General features: G+C 39.5%; 2 protein-coding genes across 3 annotated transcripts in view; one reads left to right on the forward strand and one right to left on the reverse strand.

Annotated features, from left to right (window-relative positions):
* The window catches only part of PRKG1 (protein kinase cGMP-dependent 1), a 1,237,939-nt gene that overhangs the window by 521,495 nt on the left and 696,184 nt on the right, over positions 1-20,260 (reverse strand). The gene's annotated exons all lie outside the window — the stretch shown is intronic.
* On the forward strand, positions 15,689-19,845 carry CSTF2T (cleavage stimulation factor subunit 2 tau variant). Its single transcript, XM_082339470.1, has one exon. The coding sequence runs from the start codon at positions 16,024-16,026 to the stop codon at positions 17,947-17,949; it is 1,926 nt and encodes a 641-aa protein (XP_082195596.1). The 5' UTR covers positions 15,689-16,023; the 3' UTR covers positions 17,950-19,845.

Below are 20,260 nucleotides of genomic sequence, written 5' to 3' on the forward strand. Positions count from 1 at the left end.
CTATAAACTGAATGGCTGTTATTGATTTGTTTGGTTTTTGAAAATAATTTTACTTTTAATTTTCTCCCAGTTTTATTAAGATATAGTTGGCATATAACATTGTATTAGGTTAAGGTGTACAACATAATGATTTGATATATGTATAAATATTGCAAAATGATTGCCACAATAGGCTATTGTTTGGTATTTGATCATGTCCTCTCCCTTTAACTTACTTTCAGCCTATCCATTCCTAATGAAACATGTGTAGAAACAGGATCTGAGCAACCACACAGAACTCTGAACTTTTCTACTTTAGAATATTTAAAAGAAAAAAAAAATGCATACACAGAAACTTGATCAATCAGCTTTCTTTGCAAGGGCTGCTTTTTCCTTCTTTGAACCCTTAACCTATTGGAGAAAATAAGAAAAACAACCTGAGAAATCCTGCATTTCCATGTTGCTATTTACCTAATATTAATACTCCTATAAAAATATAAATTTACCTTTTCCACAGGTTATTTTTAAGCTTGCTGCATTATTACCTGTAAATGATATTTTATGAGAAACAACAAAAATCGCAAAATAATAATTCCATTTTTATAATGGATGTCAATAGGAAAACAGAATTCAGTATACAGGCAGCTTTTCTGGAGCAAATCCATTCTGTTTACTGGGGACTATCTTATTAAATATGCTTCCCACGAAACTGGAAGAGCATCACTTGTCCTTTTAAAGAAGAAAAGCTACATAACTAGGTAAGCAAAGAAAACAGCTTGCTGAATAATGCATAGTTCTTAGTGTTAACAACTCAGCAGCTATATCCATACTGATTCTAACAGTTCACATAGTGCTTGTTACCTAGGCAACCCAATGAATGATAGCAATTACATGGAAACACATGTTGCACTTGTTACAATACATCCTATTATAGTACAGTCGGGAAACCAGAGAAGCTCATCAATAGGCTCGGTCTGGGGAGGCTGGCTTATCACAGTAAGTGACCTGGAAACCTGTTTCCAAGAGACATCCAGGGCAAAATGTTTAAAAAGATTTGGGGCAGATGGTTAGGTCCTATAAGACCAAAGACATCACAGAAGTCTTGGGGTACATGAATGTCCAGATACCCGGTCTTAGTTTTGAAAAAATGTGTTTGAGAACGGCAGGGAACGCTATGTTTGACTAGAAGATGGACCCTCTCAAATATCCTCCAGGACAATTACCAGAAACCAAGGATAAAGGTTTGTAAACTAGAAGAGCTAGGGTTCTGACTGATAATGTAACAAAATGTTTAATTACTTGTGGGAGGCAAATCCTCTCCTGCTCTCCCGTGGCAGTGGGAGATAGAAACTGACAAGAAGCAAGCAGTGGTAGCAGCAGGTGGTAGAAGAAAAGAAAACAGTGAAGTGCCTCATTTCACCAGGAGAAATGGTGATCAGGGCTCATCAGGCAGGCTGCAAACCAAAGAATATAGGACAGTCACTTTGAGACATGCTTGACATTCACAAGGCAAAGCCTCAGCCTTCATGGAAAGTGAGGTTTGGGAAGAGGAGATGGAATGGTTGGGCATCCTAATAATTCCAGTAGATGTGAGCTTCCAAGACTCAAATTGTCTAATGACAAGTTTGCAAAAGGCCTGGGAAAGGAAAGTTCACACAAGCATGTATAAGAACATCTGTATTTTCAGTGATTATCATTAAAGGTAATATGCATATTAGCAGGTTTTCTAAGAAAAGTTTCAAACATTTTCTCATTCTGATTGTCCATATCAGGGCTCTTTACATCATTCCCTCAGAGGCAAAGCAAGGTGTATCCAGGTGAGATGATAAACACAAGGGTGATATCTCCCCTCCCTCTAGATGAAAGGAAATCAATAGGATAGAAGTTCTAAAAATAGTAACAATAATGATAATGATAATTACTATTTTTAACATGCTTTTTCTAATGTGGTCATTGTAAATTTACATCTCTCTAGGCTATTGAAACACTCACTGTGGAGCAATTACATTTAGTACACGTAAATGTCCTCCACATGAGTACATGCCTTCCACGAACTCAAATCGAATGTGTCTCAAAGTGAAGCCTATCACAGACATAGAAAACAAACCTACGGTTACCAAAGGAGAAAGGTGTGGGGAGGGATAAATTAGGAATTTGGGAATAAAAGATACATACTACTACATATAAAATAGATAACCAACAAGGACCTACTATATAATCAATATTTTATAATAACCTATATGTGAAAAGAATCTGAAAAATAATTTATATATGTATAACTGAATCGCTTTGCTGTACACCTGAAACTAACACAACATTGTAAATCAACTATACTTCAATAAAAAATAAATAATTTTTTTTTTTTTTTACAGGTGAAGTCTATAGACCCCCCCCCCACCACCGAGGGCTTGATTCCAGATGTTCACTCCAAATGCAGATTCCAGAGCTCTGTGTCCAGAGTTTTTGATTTAACCCTCCTGGAGGGGACCCAGGTAATCTATACTGTAGCAAGTTCCTACAGGATTGCTGATGCATGATAATTTGATTGAGAATCTTTTTAAGTTTGTCAATTTATCTATGAAGCTTGACAAACAGTAGAAAACTGGACACTAAGCTGTACCTAATGGAGTGCTTTTCAGGGGAGAGGATGAAGAGCACAGGGTAGATGAAGTTCAACAGTTAAAAAAAAAAAAAAAAAAGACATACCTTGAAAAAAGAAACCTGTTTTATCCTAGTCTCTAGGCTTCTTACTCATAGAAAACTGAAATTATTTGTTTATTAGATATCCTTTGAGAAATGCCTTATAAACATATCAGTATAATATCTCATATATGTATACACAGCCCATTGCAGGGGGAGAGGGGTAAAAAAGAATGGGGACATACAATAGCATTGGCCTGTCACTTGCTCTTTTTCACTAAAACATATCTATAGTTGATTATTCCATAAGTACACATACAGATGTCCTCATTTTTAAAACAGTTGCATGTAGTTCTATAAGACATTATACTTTTATATGATATATAGCTATAATAAATGTAATTCATCTAATTCATTGCTGAAATATATGTTGTTTCTAGCATTTGTGATTACAATGAACGATGCCTCCCAACATTTCAGAACTACTGCTCCAAGTAATAAGGGTAAGGATGGTTCAGTCTTTCTCTGACTACAGGAAGGTGTCATGATCATTATCAGTGTTATGTGCCATTCTCTGAAATGGGCGGTACATACTGCAGCACACAAAAATTTTGCTCTTAGCACCTAGCACATCCTTCTGTCTACTTTTCTATGTGATTTCTTTGCCTTCTAAGAAATTTTTTTCTGTCTTTCAAGAGATAAGAGAGAGACCCTTTTCTCTTCTAAAACCCTACTCCTTTTTACTGCCCTCTTTTTTCATCCTCCTCTCTTTGCGCTGAATGTGCTTTAGTCTTCTACACGATTGAGGGTCACTGCAGGAGGATAACTGATGCTCTCCCATGCTGTATACATGGGGTTTCTGGCCACTCTTTCTCTGTGTGAAGACATCCAAACATCCAATATGATAAAGCACTATATAAGTGGAAGAAATAAAAATAACAGAGTACAAGGATCTATTAGATTTAAGTGGCTGTCTTTCAGGTGCTAAATAAAATTTGGCATTCTAAATAATGTTTGGATGCCTTTTTCTGAAGAGACACTGGAAGCTATATAATAATATTGCTGCACTGCACAAATACTAGTTTGACCCAATACTAACACACCAAACATAATCACTTGCATTACATAAATCTATATGTGCCTGAGGTATGCATAATGTTTGTTTGTTTTTTTAAATTCATTTATTTATTTTTGGCTGCGTTGGGTCTTCGTTGCTGCGCGTGGGCTTTCTCTAGTTGTGGCGAGTGGGGGCTACTCTTCGTTGCGGTGTGCGGGCTTCTCATAGCGGTGGCTTGCCTTGGTTGTGGAGCACAGACTTTAGGCACGCGGGCTTCAGTAGTTGTGGTGCACGGGCTTCAGGAGTTGTGGCTCGCGGGCTCTAGAGCACAGGCTTAGGAGTTGTGGCGCGTGGGCTTAGTTGCTCCGCGGCATGTGGGATCTTCCCGGACCAGGGCTGGAACCCGTGTCCCCTGCAATGGCAGGCGGATCCTTAACCACTGTGCCACTAGGGAAGTCCCTGCATAATGTTTTAGAGTCTGCAAAACTCTTTTACATTCATCATCCTACTTTTAAAGCTAGAAAATATTCAATCCATTTTAATACCCTATTGATAAACAATGCCTTTTGAACTTCCAAACATGAAATGGACCACTTTAAGTGTTTCCATTTAGCAAAGACTCATGTATACCTTACTCCATATATATTTCTTCAGAGTGATAGTTGCAATGAGAAACAGCTTAAATTAATAGCCATCTCTGTTTTACTTTTCTCCTCTGTGAGATAATTTAGTTTCTAGGCACACTTTTCTATAAGTAAGCAGCCACAAAAGATTAGAAAAGAATTCAGCACAGTGAATTTTCTTGGCAAAATAACATTAGCTAAATGGTGTCTATTAAATCACCTGTGCCACTGGCAGCTGGTTTTAGTGCTATCCAATAAATGACAAAATAAGCTTTTGCGAGGATTTTTCAATATTCTGTCATGTGGTTATAGATTTCAGAGCTTCTTCCTGTCAGTTTTATGCTGCATTTCTTTACAAAACTGACAGGTAGCTGACAGGGCAAGAAAAGTTAGAAATATTTGGCTGGTGGTGAAATTAACAGAATTTTTCCTTTGGGGGAGTAAAACATTTATTCTAAGTGCAGAAAATAAGTTACAGCTTTCAGGAATACTCTATTTCTCTTAGTCAGACTGCCTGAAATCATATCTGTCTCTTACTTGCCGTAAAACCCTGGGCACCTGATCTAGCCTATCTAGAAAACTGTCTAGGTAACTAACGGTGCCTCAGTTTCCTCATCTATCAAAAAACCCTCAGAAGGTTATTACGGGGGTTGAACGAGCAGTTCTGTATAAACCATTTAGTACCGTGCGGGGCATTGTAATTGTAACAATAATAGCTTGGATTCACATGGCTCTCTTTTAGGTCGTAGGGATGCATATTAAATAATCTTTTAGAGCCACATTTACAAAAATACACCTGGAGTTGTATAATGATATTCTATTATATATTATATATATATATATATATATATATATATATATATATATATATATGTATATATAAAACTAAGGGCTGTATATTAAGCCCTTAGTTTTCCAAATAATATTGTAAGCATTAACAGTGGACAATAATTTTAATCCATAGCTGGAAATGGAAAGACTACTGAGAGAGGAAAGAAGAAAAGAATATAAACCTATTGCCACTGTGGTTTATCGTGATCTTTGCCATTCTGGATCTATCTACTAAAGTATTTACTTCTATCTTCACTCACAACTCACTCTTCTCCTAATTTAACTTTTACAGCAACGCATCTCATCTGCTTTCTCACTCAGCCACCCACAGTTACTGACAGCCGCCTCCCTCATGCAGGAAAATTGCTGATGTCTTCTCAGGGAAGAAGGCAAAAAATGCTACACTTTGAGCTAAGCAATCAGAACTTGGAGCCACCATGAGGGAAACCAAAGGGAAGGGGATTTCATTTTGCTTCCTATGGTGCTGTTCTTTCTAGGAGCTTAGGACTCTTTTCTACCTAAACAATAGGAAACATACGTGCTTATACTCTGAGTGAAAGAAGGAGGTTGGAAAGCAGCTACAGAAACAGGAGAGAGAAAAAAAATTTTTTTTTTAATCCAGGAGGAAGTATGTAAATAAGGAAGGTCATCTTAGGAAGAAGCAAAGTCCTCAAATGACATAACCAGTTACTGAGCCCCACAAAAACAGGACGATGTATCAAGGCATTAACAGAGGCTTGATGCTACTGTCCCTGGTGAGTAAGTTATTATGATGCTTCACTTGTGAGCACAGACTCATGGTCAAAGATAAACTCATGTTTGTCCCATTTCCTCGAAGTACAATTAACATTTGAATTTAGTTGCAATACTTAATTTAACTAAGAAATAAGTTTGGTTATATTTTATCCATGCTGTACTTAAATACTGTTCTCAAGAAATCATCCTTTGTTTTAAGGTTAGAGTTTAAGGACTAATCAGAAAATAATAAGATGCTCATTGAATAAATGGCCTGGCAATGATGTACTATCCACCAAGAAAGAGCCTTGCCCACATCCTCAGGGTCTAGGCAGAGAGGAACATGAAGGGCTGTCCATTATACTGACTTCAAGTCAAATGCAATCAGTGTTAAGTAATAACATATATATACACATAGATACATATATGCATATGCATATGTATATGTGTGTATATACATATACATACACATATACGTATATATGTGTATATATACATATACGCACATATATAAAATATATATGGAGAGAGAGAGAGAGAGAGAGGACCTAGCATGGTAAAGAGAAATAACAGTCCCTTTTCTTAGTAATAAGGAAAAAATTTCATCTTCTACCTCAGCAAGAGGGTCAATGGGTAAACAGTAGTTATATTTTCATTTTCTATATACCTCTCAGGAAATCAAACTAATCAAAAATGCATCTGGAAACTGTCTGCTCGAATCCTGTATTCTCTATCTTGTCTGACAGAACGGAAACTCCTTGCAGGCACAGCTGTTCTTTTGCCACAAATTTGAATCTGAACACCATAAATCCTCAGGAAAAGTTCCAGAGAAAAGCTAATAAAACTTTCTAGTGAAAAGTTCTACTAAAGCAGGGGTCACATTTCAGTTCACATTTAAACCCCACAGTGGCAAATGCAGGGCCTACCTTCCCCAGAGCACATGCTCCATAAATATTTACGGAATAGGTGCTGAATCAATTTTAGCTGAATAATGAATAACAGCATTCCTAAAGAGTTATTCAGGCCATTGCTGATCTGAAATGAGTGAGGTAAGTTTCCTTCCTGTCAGAGATGCATACATTTTCCTGCCCTCCTCCACCTCTTCCACCCCATCTGCAGACACCTGCTCTCAGGAGGATTTCTTGGAAACTGGCCTCCCTGTGGAAGTCCTGCAGGTGAGAATGAATGCCTGCAACAATTGCTCAATCCTGGGACCTTTGCAGCAGACCCCAGACCACTAAACTGGCAGAGAAACTGCTTCTTGATTCTCCCTGCAGGTATCAGCTTCTCTTTCCCGGACCCCTCACAGGCCATGGGCTAACACGCACGGTTCCATTTTCAGAGCTAACAAAAGACTGAGCTCCAAAGGAATCGGTCATTGGAACTTCCCTGTTTCCCTGCAGGCACTGGCTTTGTTCCCCAGAGCCAGGAGGGAATTGGCAAACACCTGCAGGTGAGTGAGAGGACATCGCTCACTGTACCGCTGTGCCAGAAAGTGTGTGCAGCTATTTCAAGGTGAATGTCAGATGGTAGTGAGGAAGATGATAAATGGAAGAATTGTTACTATTCATTACTGTACCATTAAACTGCCAGGAAGAGAATTAGCAATATTTTTATATGACAGATAGAAGAGTTAGATATTTTAAAATATATGCTCTATTCATCTTCAAGAAAATCATACATTATATATGCGTGAGCTTTCTGAAGATCGTGAATGAGTGGCCGAATATTTCTTTACTGTTTGATTCCAGACTCTTTTTCTATCTGTAAATCAATATTTAAAATTTCTATGAAAATTACCCATTTTTGGCATTAGCATTTTGTTTTTACAGAGACAGAGGGAGTGACCTAGAGAAATGTTGTAGGAAAACTCTCTCCAGTGGGAGGTGCGTTGTCAGGGACCTCTGCGTGCCAGCAGGTAAAGGAGGTTAACTCCTGACACTGCAACAGTCTGTAGAGTCCCTCCCACTCCAGCTGATTGCTGGGCGCCCACATAGAGTTGTTAAAGAGTTTCACTATCACCCTGGATCCACTCCCTTTCCCGTACTGTATTGAATCATGGATGGACATCAGAAGAGAGCTACACCTCTCTCTCCCAGGAAGCTGGAATTGGTACCCAGAAAACAAATCATTCTCTCTGGGAAAATCTGTAGCAAGTAAATCAAAAGACTGTAGAAGAGCCCCTTAAATGGCAGTGGACTTGGGAGAGAAATCAGAGCAATCTGGTTCTCCAAGCAGAGTGGGAGTGGGCGGCGGGGGGGAGGAGGAAGAAAGATGGGAATAGAGCATCCTGAATGCATTACAATTGCCAATTCTTTGTTTTCCTGAAGATGACGGCATTGCTGCATGTTATGGACTAAACTGTGTCCCGCCACCATCACCACCACATACACAAGTTCATATGTTGAATTTGCTGTTGAAGCCCTAACCTCCAAGGTGACCTCTTTATTACTTTAAAGAGGTAATTAAAGTTAAATGAAATATAAGGGTGGGGCCCTAATCCAATATGGCTGCTGTCTTTATAAGAAGTGGAAGAAAACACCAGGGATTTACACTCACAAAGGAAAGGCCATGTGAGGATACAGCTAGAAAGTGGCCATCTGCAAGTCAAGGAGAGAGGTCTTTGGAGAAAGCAAACATGCCAGTATCTTGATCTCAGACTTCTAGCCTCCAGAAATGTGAGAAAATAAAATTTGATTGTTGAAGCCACCCAATCTATGGTATTTTGTTATGGCAGCCCAAGCAGACAAATACATTGCTTGTGGGTTCTGAGAGATAACAGCGTAGCATTAAAATACCATCCCCTGTTTTTGCTTATCAAGGTTGGAGTTGGTTTCTGTACTTGTACCAAGAAGCACTAGTTACCACATTCTTATAAACATTGTATTTTACATGTTTATCTCATGTGTGACTCTGGGGGATCTAATTGTTTGATGGCAAATTTGAACTGACACTCCGAAGTAATGTTTTTCAAGGATCGTTCAAATTGATAAAAAATCCAAAATAAATTCTGTCACGCTGGTTTTTGTTGTTGTCGCTTTTAACAATCTGAGCCCCCAATCAAATATTTCAGAAAGACCTCTTTCCTGTAACTTGGTATAAATATAGGCTCGTTCTACAGGCCCGTCGAGCCTCAGAAGAGAGGTAGCAGCCTAAATTCTGAAGTGAATGGCAGTTCTGACATTTCTCTGAAGGTTGGGTATTGGATTGTTCTGGTTACAGAAAAAAAGATTCACAAGTTGTTAATCTTAAACAGTATGTCTTTTTCAGGGCTTGTAGGTTTCCACAGTTTATGAGGACACTTCTTTCCTCTGTGTTCTTTCCGGTGACAGCCTGAAGCAGGAATAGGGAGCTCTGCTTCGTGTCCAATTAGTTCTGCTTTTCCACGTTTGAATAAATGGCCTCTGTCTGCCAGTGCATGCTCGAAAGTAGTAGTCCTAATGACATGCTGGACACGACTGTAAGCTCAAATAGGTATCCCATGTGCCAGACCAACACGCTGTTGTCTAAGCCTGGATCCTCCACAGTCAAAGTTCAGGCAGGCCCTTTTAATAATAATGAATAAGTGGAATTCCAGCCAACTAAATATTTGAAGAGTGCATTTCCCGATTTAGTATAAGAACTCAGTGAGCACCAAAAAAGATCAGGAAAATTCTCATTGCACTGTCCTATGGAATTCAGCCTAAAAATTATCCATATTCAACTACAAATCTACCATAAATCAAAATGGCAATGTTATCCAAGGTTGTCTCTGTACAATTTTTAAAAAAATATCATCTGACAACAGACCATTAGTTCACCCAGTACAACCCCTTCAAAGATAAAAATGAAGATATAAATTTTACCTGGATAAAAAAATGAAGATATACATTTAAAAATAAATAGCATTAGACTAAAATTTGAGTCTCTTTCTACTTAAGATGCTGCTTCTACCACAACAATTAATTTTACACAACAAAGGTAGATTAACAATTACCATACAAAATAAATAATGATCAAAAACTAATACATAATTTATTCCATGCAAGAATACAATACAGGTGATGTTACTGCCATTTAAGTGATGCAGAAATGGAAGCACAGTGAGCTTATGTAATTTGTCCAAGGCTACACAGTGACTTGTTGAATTAGACAGCTGACTCAAAGCTCTGATTAAACTACGCATTCTTAACCCCTTCACTCTACTGCCTCTCAGAAGTGCCGAGAACAGTTTGGAAGGGAAACTCTGAAGATCTAGGTCCCATTACAAGCTAGGCCAGTAACCAGGCATCTGACCCTGGTTGAGTCCCTTGTCTTCCCTGAGCTTTATTTTCTTCACCTATTAAAAAAAAAAAAAGAATGTGGTTGGACTACACAGGCCCGCCCAGAGAGAATGTTTGGCTCTGTCCAGTAAAAGTGATTCATCTCACGTATAAGTAAATGAAATTTACTATTTGTTCATATTAAATACATTTTAAAATTTGGGGAAAATGTCATGGACCAATATTATTTTAGGTTTGAGAAATTTGGGCTCTTTCATTTTTATGGAAAATACATCATCACCTATCTAACTAGGTGTATTTTAAAATCCTTATGTGATGTTTAACTATAGCCATGCAAATTGAAAAAGGAAACATTTTCTCAATTGCTTCAGTTTTTATACCTTATAGTCCATCTGTTGCCACAGCACTGATTGTGATATCAAAATTGCAATTAGTTACACTCAGAGACAATCAGGAAAAAGGCCAAGGGAGACTGTGTCCAGGTCTCAATAACCTGTGATTACTGTGAAATGGGAAGTTTAAAATCAAGAGACCTGGTTTCAGGCTACAGCTTTGCCACTTATTAGCTATGTGTCCTTGGGAAACTTATTTAATGGAATAATAATTTAAGAGCTTGAGTCAAATGATGTGTGGGGAAATCCTGGCTCTGCCAGTTAACATGGGCACACTGGTTAACTTCCCTGTGCCTCTGTTTCTTTAGCTATAAATTCAGACATTATCACTGCCTAGTTCAGAGGGGTTGTTGGAAGGATTAAATAAAATGTTGTATTTTATAAAGCATTTATCAAAGGGTCTCCTTCCTATCAAGGGCTCAGAGTTAGGTATTATGACTAGTATCTGTATTTCGGGTGCGTCCATTGCTAGGTAAAGTTCTAAGTAACAGTTAAGTTTCTACATCTTTAAAATAAGGATGCAGTAGTATGTACCTCACATGACTGTTGTCAAGATCAGATGTGGGAACCCAAAGAAAATTATTTTGTAAACTGAAAGCATTAAATTACCATTTGGTCAACATAAGTAAATTGTTATTATAAGATGACCTTGTAATTATTTAAAAAATATTTACTGAGTGCTCAGAATATAAGACACTGGACTAAGCACTATGAAGAATATAAAACAGATGTGGGTTCTATGCTTAAGTGATAACACAAGAATATCAGTACCTCTAATGACAGAAGATAATGGGTGTCAAATCCATACTCCAGTCCAAGTATTAAAAAGGATAGTCCAAGTGCAAAAGATATCCTGGAGAAGGATTGGATAAGATTGGTAGTCTTAAATCTCTGCCATTATTATTCTATGTTCATATTTCAGAAAGATGAAAGAAAGTCTAGTGACTCTTAAATCAAGTTTACATTTCTGAATCTGATCTTCAAAACCTTTTGTAATCTGATCCAAAAGACAATCTACTATCACACTACTCACTAACTCTCTATTGGTTTCCTCTGAGGGCATCCAAAACACCAGGTTCCAATTTCATGTCTTGGCTATTCCGAGTTCCTGGCTTGTTCTCCGGATCTTCTGTTCATACATACTAGATTATAACCCATCCCTTAAATCCCAGCTCCATCAGGAAGTCTTCCCTGATGAGCTAGACCTTATCACTCTCTTCCATCTCTACACACATCAGTTCCTGATGCAGTAGGTTTGCAGTAGGGTCCCAAATTTTGCATTTCTAAGCTGATGCTCATGCTACTGGCCCAGGGACCATACCTAGAGAGTCTATTCTAGTGGAATGTCTATCTTTTTTCACTGCTATATTGCCAGCACTTAGAATAAATATTTATGTAATAAAAGAATAAATATAAGACACTTTGTTAATTGACAAGGGGGAGTCGTACTCTTTCCTTTAAAGATGTTATAGAAGGAAAAGTACAATTCTACTAAAAGGTAGAAGGGTTTCTATCATCAGAAATGTTAAGATAAGGAATGGTTTACATCCAAAGGAAAATGAACTTACTTCCAACCTAAAGAAAGGAGGAGGAAGATTAGGGAGAACTTTGTGGAGTAGTATATTTGATCTATTCCTTGAAGGACCCACACATTTATTTTAAAAATGCCTATGATAGCTAAAAATATTTTTAGTAATTATCTTTGTAATTTGTCTAATTAATCTATGGTGAATCCTTTTTAAAGCCCTCAAAGTCAACAGAATCTTTATATTCTGATGTAAGATTCGATATTTGGAAAAAGCTAAACATCATATTTTTTGCCAACTCTTATCAGAAAGTCAGGTGATTTAGCTGCATAACTCTGTTCTTGGTTGAAAACAAGGTATACATTTGAGTTAAGTCACCAATTTTCTAGTATGACTTACAAATGGAGCCATGAAACAATTTCAGGGCAGTAGTTTAAAAATCATTTTGAACACTGGAAGCCTCGATGGATTAAGTTTATAGTTTCTGAAGGTGATTAGTTTGAAGAATGGCCCCCATTTGGCCGTATGCCCTGATATGTTTGTTTAAAAATCACTCTTAGTATAGTTAGTATTTTGATGTAGTGAAAGAATTGATGTCTGAACATGAAAGATGCCATGTACATTTTTCTTCAGATTGCATACCATGCTATAAATTAGATATCTAAAGTTTAAACATTATGGAAACAAAGAAAGCAATGTAAAATGGAAGTTCTTCCAAGGCAGATCTATGAAAAAAAGTATGTGTTGGTACTAGGAGATACACAGTTTCCTAAGAACTCTTGGTAATTCTGGGCCACCCAGTTTAATAATAAATATTAGTTTATGTGTCCTGCGGATTGAGCTATGTGCTGGGTCACACTGGACCTCTATGAAGGGGGGCTATATCAAAACATTCTTCTAGTTTGGAATACGGGAACTAAAGAGAACATACAAGGCCTCTGACAAAAAGCACACTTTTAGAGTCATGGCTTTTCCCTTCTTGTTTGTCCCCAGAGCTCCTCAGCTACTCTGTTCACCCATCCTTTGAGCCCAGGGTTTCTTCAGGGTAGGGTCAGCATGTCCTAGCTCTACTAGGTCATCATTAAAAGAGTAATAGATTTTTTTAAGACCACCCATATCTTATACCTTTTAACAGAGTGTACTAAGCTTAGTTTGGCCTGATGCAAATGAAGAAAACCCAACACTTCAAGTCCCTTTGTTTAGACCAGTGATTCTTAAAGTGGGGTCCCCAGGGCAGCAGCAGCATCATCACCTGAGAATTTGTTAGAAATGCCAATTCTCCAGTCCCACCCCAGAAATACTGAATCAGAACTGGGGAGGGGAGGTGGTGAAGCCCAGCTACCTGACTTCACTAGCCATGGGTCTAGGTGGTCCTGACATATGCCAAAGTGTGAAGACCACTGGTTTAGATTTTATCAACAGCAGCAGTAAAGAAACTCTCCCTATCAGATAAGCTGCACGGACTTTTATGAACTTTACAACTTATTCTAATAGCCTATTATCATCCGCTTGATAACTACATTTAACATACACACAATTACACATGTAATCGACATCTAAGTTGTCCTCGACAGAATGCATGTTAAAAAGTCATGGTTTGGGGCTTCCCTGGTGGCGCAGGGGTTAAGAATCCACCTGCTAATGCAGGGGACATGGGTTTGAGCCCTGGTCAGGGAAGATCCCACATGCCGCGGAGCAACTAAGCCCCTGCGCCACAACTACTGAGCCTGCGCTCTAGAGCCCGTGAGCCACAACTACTGAGCCTGTGTGCCACAACTACTGAAGCCCACGTGCCTAGAGCCCATGCTCCACAACAAGAGAAGCCACCGCAATGAGAAGCCTGCGTACCACAACAAAGAGTAGCCCCTGCTCACCACAACTAGAGAAAACCCACGGGCAGCAATGAAGACCCAATGCAGCCAAAAAAAAAAAAAAAAAGTCATGGCTTTCTTAGTAAAGAGATGGTATGAAAAGGAGACAAATGAACCTAAAGAACTTGTTTTTAGTTTTCTGAAATGATACCATCCTCAACTCCCCTCCACCCCTGCCCCACCTCAAATAAAAGAACCAGGGGGAAAAAAATTACTATCAAGTAATACACTTTATCATTTGCAGATATAGGTTATCATACATCTTGAATGAATAGCTATGTCCAAGCCTGTTTTAAAGAACTATTAAAACACTTGAAGGTAAATGGATGCTTTGTCTGATTTGTAGCTAAACCCTCACACTCATTTCAGATCTATTCATTGAACTATGATACCCAAGATTCATAACACAATTTTTTGATGAAACGTAAAGTTTCATAATCTCCTCAAAAGGCATACGTAGAATAAAATGGTTCTCTGCTTAAGAGTTAAGACTTAGGCTCTGCAGCAGTACAGTTCATAGATATGTGATGCAATCTATATATGTAATTTTAATTTTTCTAAGTAACCACATAAAAAAGTAAAATAAAATGAGTGATATTAATGTTAAATATATATTTTGTTTAATCCAATGTACTAAACATATCACTTCAACATGAAAAAATAAAAAATTAATGAGATATTTTTACCTTTTTATACTTAGTCTTCAAAATCTTGCATGTATTTTACAAGTATAGTACATCTCAATTAGAATGCTAAATTTTAACTGAAAATACTTTTTATTTAGATTTAATAAATTTTATCATTGCAAAAGTAGGTTCCATACTCGTTGTTCCAAACATACTAAAAAGTTTTCCAAAAGCCTAAGTGAATACGTTTTTATATTAAAATTAATAAAAGTAATGAAATTAAAAGTTCAATTTCTCAATCACACTAGCCACCTTTCAAGTACTCGACAGGCAACAAGTTGCTAGTAGCTACAATATGGGGCAGAGGCGCTCTGGAGCTGTGAGGGACCAACCTGGGTAAGAATTCAGGCTTTGCCGGTTACCGGCTGCTTAGCAAATTACCTAGCCCTCTCCAAGCTTCAATTCTAGCCCCTGTTAAATAGGGGAAAGACCCACATTCCACATGTTTCAACTTCTGCCAGCAAAAAATAGCAGCAGAATAGAAACTACAGTTTGTTTTCTCCTTCATAATAGAGGTAGTGAAATCATTTCATCAATTTATAATAATCAGAACCAATCTAAATGCCTACAGTATAAGAATGGTTAAATACTTTTAACTCATCCGCTGTAGCCCTAAAATTCAATTATTATTATTAATATCGATTAATATAATTAAGAAAAAATATCATTATGAATAGCTCGACTGCTGAGTGCGTGCACAAAGATAAACTTATAAGGACCAGATACCTATCGACAGCGGCTGCCTGAAGCAACAGGATGGGGGCGGGGATGGAGCTAGCACACGCCTTCAGCTTGTATTTCTGGGCAGTTATTGTCCAAAAATGCTTTTCTAAAAAGGAGCTATTACTTTTGTATTTTAATGAGAAAATTCCAAATCTGCTTTGAAACGACTACACTTTTCCCTCACTGTCTGCACTGTGATTTTAAATATAGCGTAAATGTACTCTAATAACGAGAAACTGCTATACGGAAATACTTGTATCAGAACGCAGAACACGCCCCCTTTATCTCTTTCAGTTAGCGGTTTCCCGCCAGGCAAACGGAAGCAAAACCGCCCTTGACGTCATGGGAGGTGGCCTCTCCTAGTTACCATGGTGAAGTCTACGCGGCCATCTTTACTGTGGTCAACCCGCACCAAGCTTTTTCCTAGCGGGGGTGGTGGCGCGCCGTGGAAATGTCTGCAGAATAAGAGGTGAGAAAGGAATCATAAGCCTCAGTGAAGGACCAGGGGCAGAACGCCTTAATTTAGTTAGTGGAACGTAGAGGTGCAGATGCCGCGGATTTGCGGAACGATTCAAGCAGAGTAATGCAGTTTCTGCCCGGATTTTGAAAGCCGCTTCCGTTGCGCGGCGGAAGTGTGAGTCGCAAGAGGACGACTCGGGGAAGAATCCGCTCTCCGCTGTGTGTGCACAACCGGAATCATGTCTAGTTTGACGGTGAGAGACCCGGCAATGGATCGATCACTGCGTTCCGTGTTCGTGGGGAACATTCCGTATGAGGCAACTGAGGAGCAGTTGAAGGACATTTTCTCCGAGGTTGGTTCCGTTGTGAGTTTCCGGCTGGTATACGATAGAGAGACGGGAAAACCTAAGGGTTATGGCTTCTGCGAGTACCAAGACCAGGAGACCGCGCTTAGTGCCATGCGGAACCTTAACGGGCGGGAGTTCAGCGGGAGAGCGCTTCGGGTGGACAATGCTGCCAGTGAAAAGAACAAGGAGGAGTTAAAGAGCCTAGGGCCTGCAGCGCCCATCATTGACTCACCCTATGGGGACCCCATCGATCCAGAAGATGCCCCTGAGTCAATTACCAGAGCAGTCGCTAGCCTTCCCCCGGAGCAGATGTTTGAGCTGATGAAGCAGATGAAGCTCTGTGTCCAAAACAGTCACCAGGAAGCTCGAAATATGTTACTTCAAAACCCACAGCTGGCTTATGCGCTGTTGCAGGCGCAAGTAGTGATGAGAATCATGGATCCAGAGATTGCTCTGAAAATTCTGCATCGCAAAATACATGTCACACCACTCATCCCAGGCAAATCTCAATCCGTTTCTGGCCCTGCCCCTGGCCTTTGCCCAGGACCTAATGTTCTGCTGAACCAGCAGAATCCTCCAGCCCCTCAGCCTCAGCATTTGGCCAGAAGACCTGTGAAAGACATCCCTCCTCTGATGCAGACCCCTATCCAGGGTGGAATTCCAGCCCCGGGCCCAATTCCAGCTGCAGTTGCTGGACCTGGCCCTGGCCCTGGCCCCTTAACTCCTGGTGGAGCAATGCAGCCCCAAGTTGGAATGCCAGGGGTTGGTCCGGTGCCCTTAGAGCGGGGGCAGGTGCAGATATCAGATCCTAGAGCTCCTATGTCTCGTGGACCCATGACTGCTGGTGGCCTACCTCCTCGAGGACTGTTAGGGGATGCTCCAAATGACCCACGTGGAGGAACTTTGCTTTCAGTCACTGGAGAAGTAGAGCCCAGAGGCTATCTTGGCCCACCACATCAGGGTCCTCCAATGCACCATGCGTCTGGTCATGACAGCCGGGGCCCTTCCTCGCATGACATGAGGGGAGGGCCATTAGCAGATCCCAGAATGCTCATTGGAGAACCCAGAGGACCCATGATAGATCAAAGGGGTCTACCTATGGATGGTAGAGGTAGCAGAGATTCTCGAGGGATGGAGACTCGAGCCATGGAAACTGAGGTCTTAGAGACACGAGTAATGGAAAGAAGAGGAATGGAAACCTGTGCAATGGAAGCCAGAGGGATGGAAGCGAGAGGCATGGATGCAAGAGGAATGGAGATGAGGGGCCCTGGCCCCAGTTCAAGAGGCCCTATGACTGGGGGAATTCAGGGTGCTGGTCCTATTAATATGGGGGCAGGTGGTCCTCAGGGACCCAGACAGGTCCCAAGCATTTCAGGGGTGGGAAATCCTGGAGCTGGCATGCAGGGGGCAGGTATGCAAGGAGCAGGCATGCAGGGGGCGGGCATGCAAGGGGCAGGCATGCAGGGGGCGGGCATGCAAGGGGCAGGCATGCAGGGGGCGGGCATGCAAGGGGCAGGCATGCAGGGAGCGGGCATGCAGGGGGCGGGCATGCAGGGAGCGGGCATGCAAGGGGCAGGCATGCAGGGGGCGGGCATGCAGGGGGCGGGCATGCAAGGGGCAGGCAAGCAAGGTGGAGGCCAGCCTAGCAGTTTTAGTCCTGGGCAGAGCCAGGTCACCCCACAGGATCAAGAAAAGGCAGCTTTGATCATGCAGGTTCTTCAACTGACTGCAGATCAGATTGCCATGCTGCCTCCTGAGCAAAGGCAGAGTATCCTGATTTTAAAGGAACAAATCCAGAAATCTACTGGAGCTTCTTGAAAGGTTTTAGAAAATACTTGGCAGTAGTCCCACAAAGGTTTTCTGTAGCATAGAGAACGGGTGGGTGCAGAAAGCTGACTTCGTATCCCCACACTTGAATGATTAGGAGTTCCTTCCTCTCAGAACCTAATCTCATTTCTTGTAGTCTTCTTAGTTTTTATTTTTATTTTTAATTGGGGGGGAGGGGGAGGGGGGAGTGGGTCTATTCACTTTAATTCACTGTAAATAATACAAAAATAACTGAACATGATTATAGTATACCAAATAAGATTACAAAGGATATGCAGCATTGTTAAAAGGGTCTACAAGGTGTTAAGTAAATTTTTAAAATACTGAGCAAAACAATGTGAAAACTGCACCTAAAGACTAAAAGATGACCTGTTAAAATGGTAATGTACTAAGATAGTTTAACATGTTTGGTTGTATAAGAAAATAGAGACGTTTACCTCAAAATTACAAGATAATAGTTTTTGGTAAGCCATTTAAAACACAGAATCCTATTTCAGGGGCAACAGAATGCTGAATAGGTTAAGTATTGTACTGTTTTGGAATTACTTCAGAATGTTAGAGCTAAACAGATACTTCTCAACTTGTGGTATTGGAATTGTTTTTTTTCTGAAGCTATGCTACCTGAAAAATCAAGGAATGCATCTGATGTGATGTTATTTCATTTATCCCATCCTTCAAGCAATATTTTGGCCTGGCCTTGAGACTGACAATTTTGCTGGGACAGTTCTAGGTCAACGAGGTTACTTAAATCTGCTCTGATGAGACTCTCTCTCTCAGTACCTTCCTATTTCTCAATAGTCTTTAAGCCCTAAATCTGAATCTGAATAATTCTCTCACATCCTTCCCAAAAATCAGTGTGTAGGAACCAGTTGATCTGGATGAATTATACATAGCATTGGACTTTTCATAAATAATGGAAGGTTTCATGCAGTAAAGCTCTCTGTTTTCTGGTAACTAGCTTCCATTACACAGATCTGTCTGGTCAACCAGAATCAGGAGTTAAACATCTTAGTCTCAGCAACATTTAAAATGCCTTTTAATTTTCTTATTTCAAAATCTGCTTATCTGTCACCATCTTACCAGAATAACTGAGGCCCAGGTAGGTAAAGATATTCTTGTAGCCTGAAATCTGCTAAATTGGTTATTACTTTCCTTTTACAAGTAATAAAGCCATTTAATCCTAATATACATACCCATGAGACATACTTAAAAATCAGTAGGAAAGTGGGGCTTACCACAGTAACTTTAGATCTACTACTTAATTTGTCTTTAAGCCTTGAGGATGTGGAGACAAACATTTGTGTGACAGAACAAGTAGTAATAACAGAAGTATAAACACTTAAATAACCAGGTGATCTTACTCAGGAGAAGAAAAGCCAATACCTAATTACAGAGGGAAAAATTACTTAATACAAGGAGAGAGCAGAGGCTTAGAAATTGAATTATTTTCCCGTTGCAAGGTTTTTACATCTTAAAAGGATAATTCACTCTTTTTATAAAGTTTACCTCCCTACGATGTTTCCTGCTACCTATTTTACTCCTGTTTTATTGTTCATACTGTTAACTTCCCCATGTTTTCTATATGCTTCCCCTTATTGGAGGGGATAACTCTCCTTTACGTGTATAGTAGTTCTGGTTAATACTAATTCAGAGTTGGCTTGATTACTTTGAAACTGTAGTTGCTTTATCTCAAAGCTTTCACTGAAAGGCTCTAACTGAAAACTATTAAATGTTTTGCTCTTTGTTATAGTAAAATCGTACAATGGAGGCTGAGTTTAGTATCTGATGTTTATTTTTAATAAATGTGTTATTCAAAAGTTACCTCTTGAGAGTTCCATGGGGCCTGAATACTTTTTCTTTCAAATAAAAAAGGCAAATCTAAAGAAATTACAGGACTGAATGGAAATACCTTTTTTAAGATTCATTATCTATAAAGTTCCACAATTGCAATACCTATATATTATATATGCCAATCATGTTTTTCTATAGTAGGTATCAGTAGCAACATCTTGGATACTCAGCTGTTAGGCTTCCTTTTGTTTGTATTCCCCACTGAGAACGCCTCTATCCCAGGAACACCTTATAGGTACTGTATCTTCATTACTGACAGCACTTGTTATATTGCAATGCACTATTTTACTTTTACTCTCTACCCCCCACTCCCACTTTTAATAGACTGAATATGGACTGTCTTACTCATTTCTGTATTCACCATAGCAAAAATTGCAGGTGAGAAGGAAGAACAAAACATTTTATCAGAGTTTTAGTGGAAAAAAAAAATCCCATTAAGAGCACATAAATT

The sequence above is a fragment of the Balaenoptera borealis genome (genome assembly GCF_965194805.1).
Source record: "Balaenoptera borealis genome assembly, chromosome: 10".
NCBI lineage: Eukaryota > Metazoa > Chordata > Mammalia > Artiodactyla > Balaenopteridae > Balaenoptera > Balaenoptera borealis.